The 21,333-nt window shown below is 40.7% G+C and overlaps 1 protein-coding gene across 2 annotated transcripts; it reads left to right on the forward strand.

Annotated features, from left to right (window-relative positions):
• The first annotated feature begins 752 nt into the window (after positions 1-752).
• On the forward strand, positions 753-20,599 carry LOC139460690 (uncharacterized). Of its 2 annotated transcripts, XR_011652822.1 has the most exons (9): positions 753-874; positions 10,121-11,482; positions 13,037-13,102; positions 13,569-14,030; positions 14,501-14,587; positions 15,859-16,035; positions 19,084-19,124; positions 19,560-19,577; positions 20,104-20,599. XR_011652822.1 is itself a non-coding variant. In XM_071242169.1 (8 exons), the coding sequence occupies exons 1-8, from the start codon at positions 838-840 to the stop codon at positions 20,124-20,126; spliced, it is 2,232 nt and encodes a 743-aa protein (XP_071098270.1). In that variant the 5' UTR covers positions 753-837; the 3' UTR covers positions 20,127-20,599. The 2 variants fall into 2 exon arrangements, 1 of the variants encoding a protein (XP_071098270.1); XM_071242169.1 differs by lacking the exon at positions 19,084-19,124.
• The last annotated feature ends 734 nt before the right edge of the window (positions 20,600-21,333 follow it).

Genomic DNA, 21,333 nt, shown 5'->3' on the forward strand with positions numbered 1-21,333 from the left:
CAGCCAATCCAGTGATTGACATCATGAGCATCGATCCACGCAACTGGGATACGATGACATGCATCAACCAAGTCAGCGAGCCTGACCACCCGATCCCGTTAGTCGACTCTTACGGCAAGCATAGTCGCCTTTCACAGCAAGCATGGGTTGCTGAAGACCTATTCTACCTCGGATCTTCACGGGTCACTAATCTAAGGTCACATAAGGTTCTTCAATTCTTTGGCATATCAATATATCCTCAACTTCTGTTAAATTCATGTAAAGAATAACTACATTTTCATACAGCATGTTTATTTTTTTAACACTATCAGATGATACTGTTTCGCATTACTGTGTCTTTTTAACGTTGTAAAATACAGAAATGTACTGAATAAATATATATTTTGACACCAGTTCTGCAAGTAGATATCCCTTAACCTTTGTGTGAAAGAGTTTAAGAAACGTGAATTTTCATACGATATCATAAAGCATCTGCGAGTCTCCTAGTTATCTTTATGAGACACACAGAACAATGAAACAGGACAAAATCCATTACGTCAGAACAGGAATGCGACCCTTCCCGTCAACAGACACGCCGCCCGTTGAGAACAGAGCGTTGTACATTTCATGTAGTACATTTCACGATGGAGATTGATGTGTCCTGTGATGGACATATGACATATAAATGTCCGTCCTTGCTTTATACCATCACGACAACAGGGGGCGTGGTTTCGGCTGTGAGACGGGTATATTTACACTGGTGTACACCGTCTGCAACTTGGGGTAGTGGTTTAGCAGAGATCCTACAGAAGACCTGGCTCAGACGACACACCATTTCCGTGGATTATAAAGAAAAAAATGTTTCGGATTGTTATAGGGCTTCTTGTGCTTGCAGGTAAGGATTACATGTATTATTTATGATTGACGTTTTTTGGAATTACGTGTCTGTATTGTACTGACAAGTGTAATGGTGTAATATTTTAATTTTTTTTTGAAAGCGTGTTACGCTTCTATGCATTTTACGAACAAGCCTTTCTCCTAACACGCTTTTACTTTCATTTTTTTCTTTTTTGTTTGTTAATCGTGTTGAGATCTGCTTGGCATTTCAAAATAGACTGTGATAGACACATCACAGCACAAAGAGCATACATTATGTGTGAATTTCTGAGCAATATGAACACAGATGATAATAATAATAATAATAATAATAATAATAATAATAATAATAATAATAATAATCCCAATTGCGTAGAACTATTCACATGATGCCAATCACTAAATTATCTGGTCCAGATTCGATTATTTTGAGACCGCCGTCATTTAGCTGTAAGTTTGCAGAGCGGGTCGTTAAATAATAGAAGAAAAAAACCTTATTTCCATCAGGTTATTTCCATCAGGTTATTTCCATCAGGTTATTTCCATCATAACTTATACTAGCCTACTACTAACTTCCTGACAAGAACACATATTGATCTGTCATGTTAAACATCACCGACACTATAATGACTTATATCTGGAGTCAATTTAACGAAGACATGCAGTTTGTAGTAACGTGGAAACACATCCCCGCTCTACCATAGCCCGTCAATTGCTCCAAGGCAAACGCGAATGCGTGTTGTGCTAATTATGACGTAATTGTCTCATGTCCCGATAGTTTTATGACGTTGAGAATTAAGATATATTAAACACATGTTTCTTTGATCACACGGTCCTATAGCGAGATATCCTCACACATATAAACTTAATGACAAAACTAACAATCAGACAAGTATTGCCACAGAGTGTCTTTTTTCTTATCACGATATGCAACACGTGATTTCCCAACTTTACAACCTAATCCTGGGCGAGACAAATGGGGCATCTCGAGGCATGGATCTATGACGTCACATGTAATGCGTGCATGAGCGTCAGTTCACACAACATACCAGTATGTTGGTTTGTGCATCGAACTAATCTAATATATCTTGAATATGAGTAATTCTTCATACATTAACCAACATGTATGGTATTTGCGTTTCTTTTGTCGGGGAGTATATGTTGAATTTTGAAGTTTGTTAATACCAGCTGGGAGAGGAAAATCTAAGTTAGAAGAATTTGTCCTCAATCACGTTCACTGATTGTGAAAGTTTAATTCACACAAGATTGAGAGAAATACTCGTCCTATATTGCATAGGTACGTTAGTCATTGTCAGTGCCTTTTGAAGCCATATATAGAATACTAAACTAGCTCCCGTGTAATACCAATTTTATGAAACGAGTGAATAGTTCTGGTATCTGACGAGCGAAAGCGAGGCAGATACCACAGCTATTCAAGAGTTTCATAAAATTGGTTTTACACGGGAGCGACTTTAGTATTTTATTTATTACTTGTCATTTATAATGTTCTTAGAATTATACTGTTGAGTGTAAATAGGCTGACACCTACACGATCCATGGCATAGTCAAATCGAGTTTAACAGAATAATACTTCAAACACGTCAAAAGTTAATTTAATATCATACAATAGTCCACCTTTAGAATTCAGGCGCGTCCGTCCCACAAAATTATTGTAGCGCTAAGGCTATTGCAATTCACATACTTTAACTTAGACTAACGACTGTCGTTGCGCTACAATACGATCGCCTTGTGGAACGGGGCCTTGCACCTCAAAGTTTACAATCACGTCACCCGATGACGTAATTTGTGGAATTTTGTTGCAAGATCCATCGGCGAAACAATGCCATGTGACGTCAGCCTAGCAACAAGGTTGCTGGGGTCATCGAGTGTGCATAAGCTCCTCCCAGTGATCTATCATCACCACACACAATGTCGTTGAATAAGCCAAGGGATGTTGAGAGCTTTCAATATTTGTTCGTGAAACGTGTTCCGAGAGTACATACGCATGCGTTTTGGTATTACACAATGTGTTAACACTACGTCAAAACCAATAGGATGACGTCACTGAAGTCTCTCGACAGTGGTCACTTTTCGTACGTTTTTCTTTATTATCTTTCTTAAAATGACAATAAGTACAATATAGAATCGCCTGCTCGAAACATCTTAATGTCAACTGGCAGTGGGACAGCCTAGAGGTTAAAGCGTTCGCTCGTCATGAATAACACCCGGGTTTGATTCTCGACATGGGTACCATGGGTGAAACCCATTTCTGGTGTCCCCCGCCGTGATATTGCTGGAATATTGCTAAAAGCGGCGTAAATCCAAACTCACTCACTCACTCAAAGGCCAAACACCGGGCCTACACTATTCATTCGCTATAAACTGTCTGTTATACCTGTATCTCGTGACCTATTCTCGAAACGTCTTTTATATATTGTAACTGATATATATTTACAACTGTCATTCATAGACATTTCCTTCAACTCAGGCATACAGCTGCGCATGCGTGATTTAAAGCGGTTGAAGTACAATAGAGAAACTGAATTGAGCATCTACTGTAAAAGTTAGAGCAGTAAACGTTCAAAAGGACCTCATAGTATTCACTTTACATTAAAGTCACATGTCACGGTAAACACAATTGAGCATTTACTTAAAAGAAGTTTACAGGTCGTCTCGTGGCCGTGATCTAGAGCAGTAAACGTTCAATAGGATTTCATAATATTCACTTTACAGTAAAGTCACATGTCACAGTAAACAAAATTGAGCATTTACTTAAAAGAAGTTTACATGTCGTCTCGTGGCCGTGAACTAGAGCAGTAAACGTTCAATAGGACTTCATAGTAATCACTTTACAGTAAAGTCACATGTCACGGTAAACAAAATTGAGCATTTACTTAAAAGAAGTTTACAGGTCGTCTCGTTGCCGTGAACTAGAGCAGTAAACGTTCAATAGGACTTCATAATATTCACTTTACAGTAAAGTCACATGTCACGGTAAACAAAATTGAGTATTTTACCTAAACGAAGTTTTGAACAAATGATTAACGTTCATGGGCCATGACACTGCCCTACATAACAGGAGGTGTGAATCAACAGAAATCGTGATGTGTCTGATTGATTGGTCGATGCTAGTCTCCATGATAAATGAACATGCACCGCCTCAATCAGTGTCAATGTCAATGGCTTGGAATACCATGAATGAGCTACACATGTGGGGATTCGATCCTGGGTTTTCTGTTTGACGAAACACCTCAACAATGGGCCATGCAATCTCTGTCTCTGTCTCTGTCTCTGTCTCTGTCTCTCTGTCTCTCTCTCTCTCTCTCTCTCTCTCTCTCTCTCTCTCTCTCTCTGTCTGTCTGTCTCTCTCTCTCTGTCTCTGTCTCTCTCTCTCTGTCTCTCTCTCTCTCTGTCTCTCTCTCTCTCTGTCTCTCTCTCTCTCTGTCTCTCTCTCTGTCTGTCTGTCTCTCTCTCTCTGTCTCTGTCTCTCTCTCTCTGTCTCTCTGTCTCTCTGTCTCTCTCTCTCTGTCTGTCTGTCTCTCTCTCTCGTTTTGCTGACGAATTAAATGAATGTTTGATGAAACTATAAAACGAGAAAAATCAGTCTCGAATATCCAGCGAAATAGATTCCATTGCAAATCATAAGAAGCGACCCTTATAGGAATGCGCATCCATATACGTCAATGATTTTTAAATAGCGTCTGTGTATCATCACCGCTTATTTCTTAACCCATGAAAGCAGCGTGTTTATTCACTTACATATAGTGTGGCGGGCTCCGCATGTGCAATTCTTGCAAATGATATCTGGATTGAAAACCAGGTTTACATAATAAAAACTTACAACTTTATATACCATATAAATGTTTATATGTATAACAACTTCTGGTTAATCGCATGTAGTGATGTTTTGATGTAGATTTTCACACCATTATCAAGCTAGAGTCCGGCTCTCCATCTTGATAACGGTGTCAGAATCTACATAAAAAAGTTGCTACATGCAATCAAACAACTTCTAGATTGTCAAACAGTCAGGTGTATGTATAACAGATGTATTATATTTTTTATCTCGGAAACAAATGTTTTGCATCGATTGATTTGTTTCCTCGTAAATTTCAATGGTCCCTGTGTGTATATCTAAAGTTGCGTCCCTTGACCTTGCCAGGATCCGCTGCTGGTACGGATCCTCAATTGGTCAACAGTACTTAACCCTGCTACAGGTGAACCGTGAGAGTATACGTCACGCGGAGAAACGTCACGCTTTCTGTGGAAATATTTGTTTATGGGAACCAACATCCATCATGGCTAACATAAATATAGCCTTATTTATTGCTTTTACTTACCGCCATAATGGTGAATGATGATTTTATCTTTCACATAATTCTTACCTTGTCGGCACAGAGGCCTGTGTTCTTGTGTTGCTGTTGGCGAAGGCTGTGACGGGCCTATATTAATCTGTTTTATTCACAAAGGTGTGTAGGCCAGTGGTCCATATCAGAGAGACCATGTTATTTTGTAGACTTATATACACTCATTGCACAATTCTTTAAATTTTTAAATTAATTTTTTTTTTTTAAATTCTCATTTTTACTAGGCATGAGCATATTAAATTTATATATACAGTAAACTACGGTTATAACGAACTCAAAGGGATCACTAATTTTAGTTCGTTATAACCGAATTTCGTTATAAGCATATATACGGCATAACTACAGCAAATTTTAGGGACAAAAAAGTAAGTTTGTTATATCCGTCAGTTCGTTATAAGCGTGTTCGTTATAACCGTATTTTCCTGTACAATGATTGACACAGAATGTTGATGTGTATAACAGTTCCTGATGGATTGCTACCTGTTACAACCAAGGATAAAATGGTACTGATCCTCTATGTACATGTTGGTACACAGTAAACATACACTCCCCTCTTAGTTGTCTGCAAGGGGCACGGGTGGCCCAGTCGTCTAAGGTGCCGCGTTTCGCTGTGCAGAGTTGCGTCCCTTGGGCACACCAGAAACCTATGATTGTGGGTTTGAATCCCGGTTCGCCCCGATTATGTTTCTAGGTTTGTCAGCACCATACCCGTGCTCGTGGGTTTCACCGAAGTGGTAAACGTCTGAGACCTGCATCACTTCGGGCTTTCCTCCCTCATTAAGCTGACATGCCGTGATATAACTGGAATAATGTTAAACGCGGCGTTAAACCCAACTCACTCACTCACTCACTTGGTTGTCTGCAGTCCGGTTTCAATTCGTATCTGATAGAATCTGTATCTCAGTTTTGCAAGGCAATGTCTAAATTTAAAAAATATTAATTATATTTAGATACATTTCTAATACAAATGACTCTTGATGCAGAGAATAATTATAGTTTTTTAACTGTTGTGACGGGCGTCATGGCAATTTTGAATATTGGAGGACTTTAATCGGAATGTAAATTATCAAATAAATGTCAGAACGTTACCGACAGATTAATGTTCCCCAAATATTACCGAATCCATTGGAATAGAGCAAATGCTTAATGTTAGATACCCTGTTGATCTTTCCATTATTTGCAGCTAACAACAACAACAACAACAACAACAACAACATTATAACATATTATTATTTCGTGCCGATGCATCTCACACACGTACTTCCTTCTGTATGCTATCATAAATCGCTGTAAAATGTAAAGCTGAGAATCACGATTTTTATCAGATTTATGGTTGCTTTTTTTAGCTTTAGGTGAATGACACATGTCTCTGTAAAAAGAACGTTAGACACTCAGATGACTTTTTTGTTCGGAGACGCTTATGAGACACATCTGTCAGAAGTACTTTATATAACCTTCAATTATCATCCTATCAAGGACAAGGAAATATGTAGAAAACGTCAACACCAGAAGATAACCTGAAACAAAATAAGAAAAACTCCTTTGTATACAGCGTATACAATTAATAAACGCTACGAGGCTAATACACGTTGTTATTTATTATTAGTCTTCAACAAATATAAACAGACTGAAAGGTTTGTCTTGTACTTAAAAAAACCTTATGTAAATGAAAATATGTACTTTATGAAGACTGTTGTTAAAAGGTTTATTCACTTAATCTTCATATCATTTGAAATCTTAGCCATTTGGCTTTCAACATGAAAGACAGAGAAAAAAAAGTTTTTTGTAGGCCTGCTTTTCTTTTATTATATATAAAGGTAAAATATGATACTAAATACATAACATAAGGCGTGCGTGGGAAAACGTTCTCAGTAATGAGTGAGTGAAATGGGTTTAACGGTGCTTTTAACAGTATTCCAGTCATATCACGGGGTGTCAGCTTAATGTAGAAGGAAAGCCCGAAGTGATGCAGGTCTCAGACGTTTACCACTTCGGTGAAACCCACGAGCACGGGTATGGTGCTGACAAACCTAGAAACATAATCGGGGCGAACCGGGATTCAAACCCACAATCATAGGTTTCTGGCGTGCCTAAGGGACGCAACTCTGCACAGCGAATCGCGGCGCCTTAGACGACTGGCCCACCCGTGCCCCATCTCAGTAATGAGGATAGTATAGGATAGTTTAGGATTTACTATACATCCTAAATATATTCACTCAAAGGGAAGCGGTGTTTACCATATGCTCGTGGTATTGGCAATAAGTATATTCCGTTTAGTTCTGTTGGACAAATTGTTTCTGTAAATAAGTTTGATGGATTCAGTTCTCGTCGATATATGGCTGAAAGAATGCTGATTTAACTCACTGATGTGTTGATGACGACAGAACTTGTTTTATGACATCATTGTAGCCCCAAAATGGCGCTTTTGTTCAGATCTGCAGATGGACGAGATGAAGTAGCTGATGTGCATTTAGAAGTTGGAAGAACATGAATACATGGCACTTTTTTATGAATAACCTCTTGAGGATGGGGCAAGAAGTAGGTCTGAAATGTCCTCACAAAGACATTATTTTCAATAAAAAGTGTCATATATTTAGATCGACGAGATGCTGGTACAGTAAACTACAGTTATAACGAACTTAAAGGAACCACTGATTTTAGTTCGATATAACCGTAGTTCGTTATAAGCATATTTACAGCAAATGACAGGGACCAAAATTATGTTCGTTATATCCGTCAGTTCGTTATAAGCGTGTTCGGTATAAACGTAGTTTACTGTATATCCCACTTAACAGAGTTTAGAACCTTTTTATTTTGCTGAAATACTTCAGAAGCATAACTAAGAACTATATACTTTTTTACGGTATCATTCAGAATGTTAATCAAGATATCCCTTCTCGCAACTTCTGGGTAGTCTATAAAGGACGACAAGGGCCCATTGCATGATAGTCTTAATTCCAGCATAGAATAGTATTACTTGTGCAGCCTTAACGTATCACACAACTAAAATAATGGTCCATTTATAGACTGCATGTATAATACGGTCATAGTGTATTGTGAGACTTATCGCTGTTATACGTAGGATAAGTAGGCATCGCTGACAGTTGCGTCGCAATAATATATAACAGGACAGAAACGTGACAGCTATGGCCGGCGTGATGACTGTACATGTCAGCTGGATCACGCTTGTGACCCCTAGGGAACGTGCTCGTCACCCCCAGGGAACGTGTTCACGTACTCCAGCATGATGGAACTACCTGAAATCCGCAGGCCATCTGTCAGCAGTGAAGTCATATCGGAAATAGGACAAAGGTCATGCAACGGTACATGCAGGAGTAACAACACGCTCCTGTGTACAATACATGACCCTAACTCAAATCATTTCCCATTTCACCTCACCATTCGTGACCAACTCGTGTTATTCAGGGACAAGCCGAATAGCGACTCGTGCCCCCCTCGTGGCCATTTTTGTGACCGGGTTCCGTCTTAGCGCAAACGGGCATACCTAAAACAACTGTCAACTCTTTGCGTAATGGTTCACATATATTTCCCCATATATTATATATATTTCAGAAGCAATTTACAGCACATCGGGACATGCGGAATTATACAGTATGATTGAACACATTTAACTGTGTGTTGGGTATATTTTTAGATACAAGACGTATGTAAAATCAAAAATTATTTCTGAGGGATTCTTTGACGAAGAACTTGAAACCATACGCGCATTTTGATTGGTTTGTCGTATTTTCGCACATAACATTCATCGACAGGGGAACGAGTCTTCTTGCAGGTTACGGAAAGGGGCGAGTGGTGACGAACTACACCTCACCTCACTTGTGATGAATACCGTATTCGACATAATAAACGCCCAGGGCGCTCTCAAAATTAGGAATAGTGGGCTCTTATTAGAATATTATTTTGGTGAAAAAAAACAGAGTTGAAAAATCGTAAATTCCGTGGTTTATGCTGACAGCCTAAAATGTTTGCATACGCCAGATATATTCTTCCAGAACTCAGTTGCCCATTATTAAGGGTGCATAACACACGAGTGCGTATTATACACGAATAGATAAGTCTTGAGTACATTGATCTATCGGAAGGGGTGCTAATTAGGATTGTTCACTAGCCAATATATGTGCAAATATCGCCGTGGGCGCTTATAAGAGCGGGGCGCTTATTACGTCGAATACGGTAATTTTGTATGGCCACAATGGATAAATCAAAGTCACTATTCAAATCCACAGGCCATCTGCCAGCACTGAACTCAGTCACAACACGCTCTCGTGTACAATACATGACGGTGACTAAAATCATTTCCATAATCATTACAAATATCTACTTATGAATCAAAATTCAATTGTTTACCCACTAAAACACTGGCACATATGGTATAAGCCATCAGACATAATTGTGTCACTGATGTGTCAGATTTGGAAATGTTCTCCACGAGATTACAACTATATGTTTTTGAAATCTTTTCTGAGGCCTTGAATGTTGTAAGTATGACCAAACAGTGTTCGATCAAGAGTCATATGACCTTTGAAATATTCGTAGAAAGCGAATGCTCGATTTACCTCTAAGGTTGTGAAAAGTAGAAACCATATTTTCTAGAACCCCTTAGTCTGGAAACCCTGTCTTTAGGACGACAGTGTTTAGAAAGTCAAGATATTTTGAGGCAGCAAAGATCAACATCCATAATTCGTTAATCTGACATTGGTAATAAGGATGACATTGCTGTGAACACTATATGATTAACTAGGTTTTAGTGTACATTCTTCTGTGTTTGTAAGAAGCTGTATACATTATGATCCATGTGAGGATTTTACGTTGAATATTTCATTACGAATTTTAGTTCGGCGACGCATTTATATGTTTTTGTTCTTTTTGTTTTGTAGGCACAACTGCCCAGACCAACCCCCAAGTTCAGACACAGCCATCAGGTCAGGCTGCTAATATGCCTTCAACTATGACTGATTTGACCAGTCAACTCTTCAACCTTCTCAGCAATGCTCAGACAAGGTCTCAGGCTATGTCTTCTGGGATGCCCATTATTTCACAGGCTCCATCAACAGGTGGTGTTCAAGGGGCTACACGTAATACTCAAGCCGTCCCCTATGGAGGATCGACTCTGACCACACGCACAAACTCTCAGCTGCTTCCTTACGCTGCTCCAGTGCCATCGCAACAAACTAGCCAAACCGCTCAGCTAACGGGCACAACTTCCAACCAACAAACAAATCCTAGCCAGACATCATATACCAACCAACAGGCAGCTCAAACTCAAGCAACACAAAGCCAGACATCATATACTAACCAGCAAGCAGCTCAAAGCCAGACGCCGTATACCAACCAGCAAGCAGCTCAAAGCCAGACATCATATACCAACCAACAAGCAGCTCAAAGCCAGACGCCGTATACCAACCAGCAAGCAGCTCAAAGCCAGACGCCGTATACCAACCAGCAAGCAGCTCAAACTCAAACAACACAAAGCCAGACATCTTATACCAACCAGCAGGCAGCTCAAAGCCAGAATCCGTATACAAACCAGCAAGCAGCTCAAAGCCAGACGCCGTATACCAACCAACAGGCAACTCAAAGCCAGACACCGTATACAAACCAACAGGCAGCTCAAACTCAAACAACACAAAACCAGACGCCGTATACAAACCAACAGGCAACTCAAAGCCAGGCAACACAGAAACAATCAATTCCTAATCAACAGACATCTCAACGTTTCCCATTTGGAAACACACAAATGAACTATTTACAACAACAGCAACTACTTCAACTTCAAAGACAAAAGCAACAGCAACAACAGCAGCAACCGCAACCGCAGCCGCAACAGCAACAGCAACAGCAACAGTCCATGTTTAATATGATGGGCAACAGAGGATTCATGCACCCATCGCAAACACACAACATGCAACAACAGACAAATCAGTATCAGTTTGGTATGAGGAACCCGCAAAGTCTGCCAGCATTCACAAGTCAAGGTCAGTTTATGACCCCGCGACAGCCACAATGGGGAGGATCCCAGTGGGGTGGGTCTGGATGGGGTGGGACCGGATGGGGACAGCCTAATGCTTTGGGAATGTCTGCAGCGATGGGACAAGGACAAGGTCAGGGACAAGGTCAGAATCTAGGTCACGGTCAAGGACAAGGACCTCTGGGTCAGTATGGAGGCGGACAGCAACAACCACAACAACAGAATCCATTCAGTTTGCCAATGGGAGCAGCGAAACAAAGGAAGCAGAACGGTAATCACAACAGATGCAACACAAATCACTTGTGGTGAATGACCGCCTCCGTGGTCTAGTGGTAGAGCTTCCGCCCGGAGAGCGGAAGGTCCGGGGTTCGATCTCGGCCGCGTCATACCAAAAGACGTTAAAAGATGGTACTTGTTGTTACCCTGTCTGGCGCTCGACAGTAAGGGGCTAAAACAAACACTGGTCGGCTCGGAGTCAGTATACAGTGTCTGAGTGGGGTATTCATGTTAAACTGCGGCATGGTATCTCAGTGGGCTAGCAATATAAATCGGCATCAGTCCGGACTAGTACAAGCATACACACGCTCATGCACGTCGCTACATAAGTGCAATAATCTTGGACGCGACGTTAAACTTATTTCACCTCACCTCACTTATGGTGAATGATTTTGTAAGGCCACAATGTATTAATCAAAGTCACTATTCTGAACCACGTGAGACAGGAGGTCATCTACATATTATATATTCACACGAAACACACGAAACACAAATGTTTGGCAGAGACTCCAATCAGGGCCCACTTGCACAAAACGATCTTAGCGCTAAGACCATTGTAAGCCTATGTTAAAGAATGGGAGTTAAGATCATCTTAGCGCTAAGATCGCTTTGTGCAAGTGGGCCCTGGTGTAATTAATCAAGGATAAGACGTAGCGTTTCTCCTTCGTCTGTAGATTCATTGTGATAGATACTTGGGGAAAGCATCTTATGTAAACCTGGTGTCAGTACTGATTTTCACTGATGCCTTCATCACATTTCCACAACTATTTAGCCTTTTACGTCCAGTGGAATTTGATTCGGAGGATTTTTCCCTGGCGTTGACGTTTACATATTAGTATTGAGGAGGGAAAGCATACGTATATCACTATTATTTATTATGGTGACATAAAGCATTTTCGGTCAATATGCTCACATGTATCAACATGCTATTAGTAAATTATTTCTAAAGGATCGTCAAAAGCTCTGTAGGATTCGAGCATAAGAAATTTACCTCATTGATTAAAAGACTGAAAAGAAACCTTATGTCTTCAGCTATGAAATACATTATTTTACTGAAACTATATAATCGATATCTCAATCGATAATAACACTTTATCCGGAGATACTTTCAGTCTGTCTAGACCACTGTAGCTTTTGGTTGGTTGTTGGTTTGTTGTTTAACGCCGCACTCAGCAATATTACAGCTATATGACGGCGGTCTGTAAATAATCGAGTCTGGACCAGACAATCCAGTGATTGACATCATGAGCATCGATCCACGTAATTGGGATCGATGACATGCATCAACCAAGTCAGCGAGCCTGACCACCCGGTCCCGTTAGTCGCCTTTTACGACAAGCATAGTCGCCTTATACGGCAAGTTGCTGAAGACCTATTCTATCCCGAATCTTCACGGGTCCTATAGCTTTTGGAGTAAGGTTAGGACGTTATGTAGACAGCACATTAGTTTCTCTTGTTCAGTCTCTGTTGACATATTCACGAATAGCACTTTAGAGATGCACGGAACATGCATTATTGTTTCTAAATCTTTCATTTAAACTCTTTTCAGATATGTCCATGTTCAACATGCTAGCTATGATGTCAGCTATGTCAGGAGATCCTATCGAGCTCCCCAGTAAGTTTATTTAGATATATACCTTATACCACGAGAGGACAACAGTGTGTTTGACGTGGTGTTCAACCTGTCCCAATTCCAAGACCAGTGGCGTTGCTCACCCGTGCAGTCACTAATCGCTCGGTTCTCAATCTGATTTGCAATGGAAAATGTTTGTTCAAATATGATCAGTTCGTTCGTTCGTTCGTTCGTTCGTTCGTTCGTTCGTTCGTTCGTTCGTTCGTTCGTATTGCTTAACGACATATCAGCAGCCTTTCAGCTCTTCGAGGCGAAGTCATGAGGACGTTATGCGTCAATTAAGGAAAATCATGAAAAACCACTTTGCGCATTTCAAATATTAAATTTAATTTTATTTACTCCTTTACTTTGAGCTTAGTTATGCAATTATTTATTAACGAATGTGTAATGTATTTTGTGAACAACCTTATTACATGTGCTTAAATTTAAATTTTACTTTTTTATTCAGCTCGCGGACGCGGTGGTATGGGAGGAATGGGTGGTATGGGTGGTATGGCTGGTATGGCTGGTATGGGCGGTTTGGCTGGCATGGGTGGGATGTCTGGTATGGGTGGGATGTCTGGCATGGGTGGTTTGGCTGGTATGACTGGTATGGGTGGCATGAGTGGTTTGGGTGGTATGGGTGGTATGGGTGGCATGGGTGGTATGGGTGGTATGGGTGGTATGGCTGGTCTCTTAGGGGGAGGAGAGGGCTTAGGCGCCGCAATGGCCATGATGTCTATGATGCCAGGGATGAGTGGAGGTGCGGCAGGGAGTGGAAGCACAGGTGGTGCCGGAGGCATGGGGTCAATGGGAGGAGCCATGGGAGGATCAATGGGAGGAGCCATGGGAGGATCCATGGGAGGATCCATGGGAGGATCAATGGGAGGAGCCATGGGAGGAGCCATGGGAGGAGCTGGATCTATGGGAGGTAGTTCTGAATACCCTTGCGCTTTTAATAACCTTGAATTGTCGTTAAGATGAAACTGGAAGATGTGTTATTCACTATATCTCAATGGCCTTGCTATTTTAATTGAATGTGTAAAATGAAAGAAACTAAATCTAACCATAATCGCAAAAAGATGTCTGCCAAATGCAGAATCTATTGTCCGACTCCGACCAAAAAAGTAATATTTCACGTATAATTATAGCAATGGTCTTGTTTTTATTGAGTAGATAAAAGTCATAATTCACATCATGACATTATTTAAATAAAACGACAAAACCCTTTCCATATCCAATAGAAATCTCTGCATAAAGCAGAGTCGATTGTTCGATTCAGACTATATCATGAGCATGTGTTTATGAATCACTATCAAATAGTGATGATACCTGTTCGCGAAAACTTGTCTCAGTTTAGTCCCTGTCCAATTTTATATTCGGAATGTTTCCTTTCTTCAGGAAACAACATGATGAGCATGATGGGTAATCCAATGACGATGTTGATGATGAATGCCCTCGGCATCGACATGCCCGACCCCCCAGCAGGTTTGTACGGCTTATACAGCCAAACCTCGTTAAACCGGACTGTGTCGTTCTTGGGTGTAGATTGTCACCCACAAGAACACATTTCCGGATTAAAGAATCATTCGTGCGGCTTAATGTTGCATTATTTACTAACGCCGTACTTAGAAATATTCCAGCTATATGACGGCGGTCTGGATCTGGACCAGACAATCCAGTGATTGCCATCGTGAGCCTTGATCTACACAATTAGGATGCGATAACAGTAATGTTACATTAATAGTAAATAGCAGTTGTGAGTGTCTTTTGCTGCCTCGGTGCTTGTCCAAAACCAGAACCATACCATGTTCGCTAATTTCACCAAAATGGAAAACATCTAAGCCGTGCATCACTTCGGACTTTCCTCCCACAATAAGATGGCACGCAGTGACATGACTGTTTTTTTGTTTGTTTGTTGTTTTGACGCCGCACTCAGCAATATTCTAGCTATATGAAGGCGGTCTCTAAATAATCGGGTGATTTACATCATGAACATCGATCCACAGAATTTGGATACGATGACATGCATCAACCAAGTCAGCAACCTGACCACCCGATCCCGTTAGTCGCCTCTTACGACAAGCATAGTCGCCTTTTATGACAAGCATTGGTTGCTGAAGACCTATTCTACCCCGGATCTTCACGGGTCGTGATATGACTGAAATTGTGTTCAAAGCGGTGTTTCACCCAACTCACTCACTCACGCCCCAAAATTCCCTCAGATGTTCCATTAATCTTTGATCGGTGGTTCGAATTCCAGATTCTGAATTTGTTTCGAATCCCGGTTAGCGCCGACTACCTTTCTAGGTTTGCCAAACCCCATAACCCTGCTCATAGGTTTCAACATAGCGGCAAAGGCCTGAGACCCACATCACATCGGTCTTTGCTCTCTTATGAGACCCGTGAAGATCCGGGGTAGAATAGGTCTTCAGCAACCCATGCTTGCCGTAAAAGGCGACTATGCTTGCCGGAAGAGGCGACTAACAGGATCGGGTGGTCAGGCTCGCTGACTTGGTTGATGCATGTCATCGATCCCCATTGCGTGGATCGATGCTCATGATATTAATCACCGGATTGTCTGGTCCAGACTCGATTATTTACAGACCGCCGTCATATAGCTGGAATATTGCTGAGTGCGGCCTTAAACAACAACCAATCAATCAAATCTCTTATGAACCTGACCTGCTACGATGTAAATGAGATCGTGTTCAAAGTGGTGCTGAACCCAAGTCACTCACTCACTCTTTATATTCCAGCCAATGCGCGTGGAGGCGCAGCAGGTAGCCCAGCCGGAGGGTTCCTGTCAGCATTGTTCGGTAACACCCAGCCCAAACCCCGGGTATCCAACTCCTGGTCCACTGCTGTTTTTGATCCCGTGCTTCCGGCGGGGGCTGGACCCAATTCCAACGACCCATTCGGCCTCGGAGGAACGGGTGAGTACATCATCATCATCATCATCATCATCATCATCATCATCATCATCATCATCATCGTCATCATCATCATTATATTATCATCATCATCATCATTATTATTATTATTATTATTATTATTATATGGCAGGCATTAAACATATTTAAGACGATTTAAACGGTTTAAAACGTCCCGTTCAGGATGATCACACTTATAGTGACTTGCATGCACGTGTGTGTGTGCTAATGCTTGCACTAGTCCGGACTTATGCTGGTTGTATAGTGCTAGCCGCAGTGTAACATTGATACCCCATTCACATACAGTATACTCCGAGACGTTTAATCTGCATAAGGCCGAGGGACAGGCAGGGTAACAACAAGTACCCTCTTAATGTCGTTTGGTATGACGCGGCCAGGGGATCGAACGACCGACCTTCCACACTGTTGTTCTGTTGACTCTACCACCGAGGGGGTCGTCTTGTAGCGTGACACATGAATGTGTCCATTTTGGAATTCTTGGTTTAAAAACAATTCGACAAGGACTGTGCAATCGATTTCACTACCTCAACAAACGACCGCCTCCGTGGTCTAGTGGTAGAGCTTCCGGCCGGAGAGCGGAAGGTGTGGGGTTCGATTCCGAACCGCGTCATACCAAACGATGTTAAATGATGGTACTTGTTGTAACCCTGTCTGGCGCTCAGCATAAAAGGGCTAAAACAAGGACTGGTCGGCTCGGAGTCAGTATACTGTGTCTGAGTGAGGTATTCATGTTAAACTGCGGCATGGTATCTCAGTGGGCCAGCACTTTAAATCGGCATCAGTACGGACTAGTACAAGCACACACACACACACACACACACACACACACACACACACACACACACACACACACACACACACACACGTACACACACACACACACACACACACACACACACACACATGTGCATGCACGTCGCTATATAAGTGCATTAAACTTGGACGCGACGTTAAACCCCATTTCATTTCACCTTATCGCACTTCAACAAATATTGCTTATGACCTTGCGAACCGCAGTTTATATACACCTCTTAACATTGATGGGGCGGTGGTGTAGCCTAGTGGTTAAAGCGTTCGCTGGTCACGCGCGAAGACCCTGGTTAGATTCCCAATATAGGTACAATGTGTGAAGCCCAATTCTGGTGCCCCCGCCGTGGTATTACGTGATAAAAGCGGCGTAAAAACTTACTCCCTCCCTGGACATTGAGGCCTGAATTGACTGATGCCAATATTTCTATGATAGACATGCCAAAATTATTATAATCTAATGTCATGAATTGTTCCAAATATGGCCCCTACCGGATTAACATTCCCCTTGACGTCCCCAAAGAAGTTATTGTAAACACCTCAGTGTGCAGTTCCAAATATGGTCACTCACAAGTAATAATGTTCGAAATCAGTCCTACATAAAGGACATGGCATCAATGCTATTAATTCCGTAGAGTTCTGCCACCGGTGGGGCAGGAAACGTTCACCTTTTCACGAACACATGTTATCACTTTTTCATGATTCATAAACTATGCTCATGACGTATTCGGAATCGTACCATCGACTCTGCTTCATGCAGATTTCTATTGGGTATAGAAAGGGCTTTGCCGCTTTATTTATAAAACATTGTGCTGTCAACAGTCAGTATCCAGGGTCAGTAAGCTGTCTACGCCATCTTTCATGATTCCTATGCTTTAGATTGTATTCCTGGTATACAGTAAAACCTCGTTAATGCGGACGGTACCGTTTCTACTGGTTTCGTCTGTGTAGCAAAGGGGGTAATAAGGGACCTTAAGCTTTATGGCTAACTGGAAATGGCAATATTTACAATTAATATAAACCCTCTGAAGCATTGGTTTAAACATTATCAAATATGTTCATTTTGCTATCTGGCTTTTTTCTTTCTTACACTTGCAAGATTTGAACTGACACGATAAAACACATAATTATTGCTACAATTAATGGAAAAGGTCGATTTGTGGAATGTCAAGTTTTACACACTTCAAATATCACATAAGTGTACTACTGTGAGAGGGGCGATGGTAGCCTAGTGGTTCAAGCGTTCGCTGGTCACGTCAAGACACGGGTTCGATTCCACACATTGGTACAAATGGATAAATGGCCCATTTCTGGTGTCCCCTATCGTGATATTGCTTTAATATTGCTAACAGCGGGTAAAACCATACTCGTCCACTCACTTGCATCAAAAGAAAAATCAGGTTGTTCAACTGAAACTACTCTAAGTACCCTTTGTGACATACGTTATCCTTTCTTAGTAGTTACTGTTGTCACATGACGCAATCATGCAATTGTTGAAATGAAAGTCTAGTTATCTTTTACATGAACATATTTGATCATTTATTTTCACAACGAATTGTGATCCGTGCAGTTCTGGTTTAGAATAGGTCTTCAGCAACCCATGCTTGCCACAAGAGGCGACTATGCTTGTCGTAAGAGGCGACTAACGGGAACGGCTGGTCAAGCTCTCTGACTTGGTTGATGCATGCCATCGTATCCCAATCGCGAGGATCGATGCTCATGATGTCATTCACTGGATTGTCTGGTCCACACTCGATTATTTACAGACCGCCGTTATATAGCTGGAATATTGCTAAATGCGGCGTTAAACAACAAACAAACAAATATTATGGAAAGCGTGTTGTCGCAAGTATTAAAATATGTAAGTCTATTCCCAATTTGGCCGAAAGATGAGGTTTCAGGACAAACAGGTTACTATCGAGGTTTCATTGAATATGATGATGCTACTAATACAATATACATGTATGCTAACGTTATACCTTTTTGATGAAATGCTTTTGTGTGCATGCTAATACAATATTCGGTACTAGATGCGTCCCCTCTGAATATAACACTATATCGTCTCTTTGTGATCTGCTTTCCCTATCCTTCCATATAATCCTTTACCCCAATCTATTAAGTATGCTTATGTATGATATTGTGTATATGGTACATTTAAACAATGTAAACGCATAACGCCTGCCCCTTGGGTAATGATAACACACCTTTCCTTATCTTATCCAGCGGTTTGATTATCCAAATGATGTCGACGACTTGGAAACGAGGTAACTTTGTTTTACGAAGTGTTTTTTCTGTCACAAAGCGTTCTTTTTTGCAATTCCTTTCATTTATAAATTTGTGAAATGCATGTCATATAGTTTTATGAAAATCTTATTTGTCTATGAGAAGGATTGTATTGCATATATGTGGAGTGAGTGAGTGAGTGAGTGAGTGAGTGAGTGAGTGAGTGAGTGAGTTTGGGGTCACTGAGTGAGTTTTGGGTGAGTTTTGGTGAGTGAGTGAAGATTTAATTCATATCACTATGTGTTAGGTTAATATGTTCAGGTACTTTGGAATACTTGTCCTCAACAGGCTTCAAGCGTAATAAATAACAAATACAATAATAGTGGTTGTAGTATTATGTAATACTAGTATATCATTTTGTAAATTTTGTAAGTTGATAGAGTTTGTTGGTTAACAATTCCATAATTTCATTTCAGGCTCAAACGCAGGTTTATGTAAGTATGAATTTATATATGTTCGCAAAAATGTATAATCACAATTATTTGAGATACTCGTAATATTAAAGGTTGTAAATTAGTATTCCACGATGTGTAGCGTTAAAGAGAAAACATATCAACTTCTAAGCTGAGAAACGGTTACATTGTTTACCTGTATAATAAAATAATTATTTTACTGGCAATAAGGATAGGATTATCCTGCCATTGCGTGCTTATCCAATTTGACGTATCAGTGACACAAAATATGTCAGATGCAATTCCCTATTGTGTCTGTACAATATGTTCCCGCGGTTTTTTAGAGAACAGTTGACTTGTCTTTGCGTGTGTTTGTGACTTTTAGCAAAAACTTAGCATCACTGTTTGATAGTGATTCATATATGCATGCGTATGGTAGAGTTGGAATCGCATAATGGACTCTGATTCCTTATGGATATCACTTCTAAATGCCTTTCACAGACCAGAAAATCGTTTATGTCAATGTGTCAAAGTAACACCAGATATAGGAATTGACATTAAATTTCAGTGGCAGCTTCGTTCATGGCGTGATGCTGAGATGGACTATGCAGAGCCACTGATATGCACACACATGATATGACAATCAGCGGACCATGTATCACACAGACTATTCACCTCCCGACTTATGTCATATGAATTAAATATTACCCTTTTAAAAAATTGTTTTATAAAGATATGATTATTAAATCACATTCAGAAATATGCATTGATGAACACATGGTAAGCAAGCTCAGCTTTGATTCAGTCCTTATAGCTTTGATTCAGTCAAAGGGATCTGCCCCTGAAACTACTTCGTCAACATTTTTTTTAATTTTCTTTTTTTCCTTTGACATGTTAATTTTTATTTCGTTTCAAGTGGGGCAATAAAATTAAGTCCTTAATGTCCAAGGATTCTTTTCCTTCTAAATTCTTTTCGGTGCAATTTAGATTGTAGCAACCATGTAGACCAAGACCTCATCAACATGTAGTTTTTAGTTCATCAGTGTCTTTTTGGTTTTAGCAATGCTGTGTTGGCCTACAAAAAAAAGAATACTCCTACATGAATTTCGAAAATTCAAATATTCATTCTCTGTAATTGCTTAATATTTGGTCATCAATACACGTGTTCTTGGCTTGTTCGACCAACCATTCACCACAATAAAGTTCGAAAATGGTGTCATCGTTTTGTTATATATGAATCATAATTCAATGGATTTAGCTGATATCTGAATGGATTGAAAATGAATCAACTAACAATGTCAGAACACTCGAATGTTGTTCATTTCTCCATAATCATTAGTATGTGTTTTTGATTTTGTTGTTGTTTCACACTGCAGTGAGCACTCCTCCAGCTATAGGACGACTGTCTGTAATTATCTAATGGTTGATACTGTGGTAACCCCCACGTCGTCGAGTTATGATGGCGCACTATCAGGCCAACCACCCCATCTCCAATCACTGGAGTGAGTGAGTGAGTGGGTATGGTTTTACGCCGATTTTTTTGTAGCAATATTCCAGCAATATCACGGATGGGGGACGCCAGAAATGGGCTTCACACATTGTACCCCAGTGATGTCAATCACTGGATTGTCTCGTCCAGTCTCAATGACTTACCGACAGCCGTCGTATAGCTAGAGAGAGAGACACACACAGACATACGGAGAGAGAGAGAGAGAGAGAGAGAGAGAGAGAGAGAGAGAGAGAGAGAGAGAGAGAGAGAGAGAGAGAGAGAGAGAGAGAGGTTGCGGTAGTAAGGATA

Source organism: Haliotis cracherodii, unplaced genomic scaffold, assembly GCF_022045235.1.
Source record: "Haliotis cracherodii isolate W230 unplaced genomic scaffold, xgHalCrac1.p SCAF_14, whole genome shotgun sequence".
NCBI classification, from domain to species: Eukaryota; Metazoa; Mollusca; class Gastropoda; order Lepetellida; family Haliotidae; genus Haliotis; species Haliotis cracherodii.